This window comes from Egretta garzetta, unplaced genomic scaffold, assembly GCF_000687185.1.
Source record: "Egretta garzetta isolate BGI_Z169 unplaced genomic scaffold, ASM68718v1 scaffold567, whole genome shotgun sequence".
NCBI lineage: Eukaryota > Metazoa > Chordata > Aves > Pelecaniformes > Ardeidae > Egretta > Egretta garzetta.
The window spans coordinates 105,636-107,083 of NW_009260348.1; the positions used below are offsets into that span (position 1 = coordinate 105,636).

A 1,448-nucleotide genomic window follows, 5' to 3' on the forward strand; every position below is an offset into this window, starting at 1 on the left:
AGCCTCACAGCTCGGTGAGCCCCGGCACCCTCGGCGCGTTCCCGAGGCAGGTTGGGACCGGGCGAGCTCCCCGCACGCTCCCGCTGCCCGGCGAAGCCCACGCTGCGGGACGCCTGCTGCATCTTGCTCTAGTTTGTCCCCTGTTACACGTGGCCCTGCGGACGGGTGCTCTGGGTGTGCGGGTCGATACGAGCCCGCCGCCGGGCCGTCGCGCTGCTTCGTCCAAAGCATAAAAAGCAAATTAACGGGGCTCGACCTGGAGGTTTGGGCCAGGCAGGGTGATTACGCCAAATTCCCAGGGTGAGAGGTTCTGACCGGTGATGGTTGCAGATTCCCCTAGTTTTGCTCTGTTACCCTTCCCAGCAATTAGCAATGCTTTTTCTTCCTACATTTAATTAATTCAGCTTTTGCCCAATTAATTAAATTAGACTTTGGCCCAAGGTAGAGGCTTTTGGCTTTGTACACGTGCAGGCAAAGATCAATTTGTGCTGTAGAAAGCTGCGTCTCCTTTGAAAAAGCACTTTGCAGCCTTGTTTTTAAGACCTTCCCAGTGTCTGATCCCATTTCCCAGCCCTGCTCCAGGGTCAGGGATGAATATCGGGGGGTGACCAGCTGACGGGGAGGGCCATCACCCCCTCCACCCCCCCAAAGCATTTTTCCTTCGGGTTCCCAGACAAGCAGGCAAAGCAGATTTAGTATAATAATTAGATACAGAATCTGACCTATTTATTTCCTGTTTGCTGGTTTGACCGTGCAAGGGGCTGTCGGAAAATGTTCGAAGCCAGTGGCAGGGAGCAGCCAAGCGGATTCCAGCAGGGATGCTTTAAAAATAACAAACGGCTGCGACGGCCAAGAATCCAGGGCACGGAGAGGCTGCCAGGAGAGAAACGCCCTCGGCATCTCGGCCACTCCGCTCCTATTGTTTAAAGCGCTGGTGCGAGCGCAGGGCTGCCGAGGGGCTGGGTGGTGGTCCTGGGGCTGGGTGGTGGCCCTGGGGGTGGGTGGTGGCCCTGGTGGCTCTGGGGCTGGATGGTGGCCCTGGGGACAGCAGCCCCAGGCTCGGTGACCCTCCCGGGGCTGGACCACCCGTCCTGCACATCCCCATCCCTGGGAGAGGAAGGCTGAGCCCCAGACCTGAGCGCCCTGTTCAACCCAGCCACATCCTTGGGGTGGGACGTTGCCTGCCGGGGTGGGTGATGAGGGGACAGCGGTGACACGATGTCCTTGCTCCTTTGCAGAGCCTGGAGCTGAAGGTGCCATCATTCTCCATGTTCGATTTGGTCTCCACCTTTTGCAACGACATTGTCAGCTCTGCCCAGAGCTTCATCTCCTCCACCTGGACCTTCTACCTGCAGGCGGATGATGGCAAAGTCGTGGTGTTTCAGGTGGGGGTGTCCCATGTCCCCTCTCGGGTGCCAAGAGGGGTGGGGACCCCCTTGCCCCCCGCT

The 1,448-nt window shown here is 58.8% G+C and overlaps 1 protein-coding gene across 1 annotated transcript in view; it reads left to right on the top strand.

Annotated features, from left to right (window-relative positions):
- TMEM59L (transmembrane protein 59 like) overlaps window positions 1-1,448 on the top strand; it is a 4,167-nt gene that overhangs the window by 1,333 nt on the left and 1,386 nt on the right. Inside the window, exon 3 of the mRNA XM_009642765.1 lies at window positions 1,239-1,424. Within this exon, the coding sequence (XP_009641060.1) occupies window positions 1,239-1,424 (186 nt within the window). The remainder of the gene's footprint in view (window positions 1-1,238; window positions 1,425-1,448) is intronic.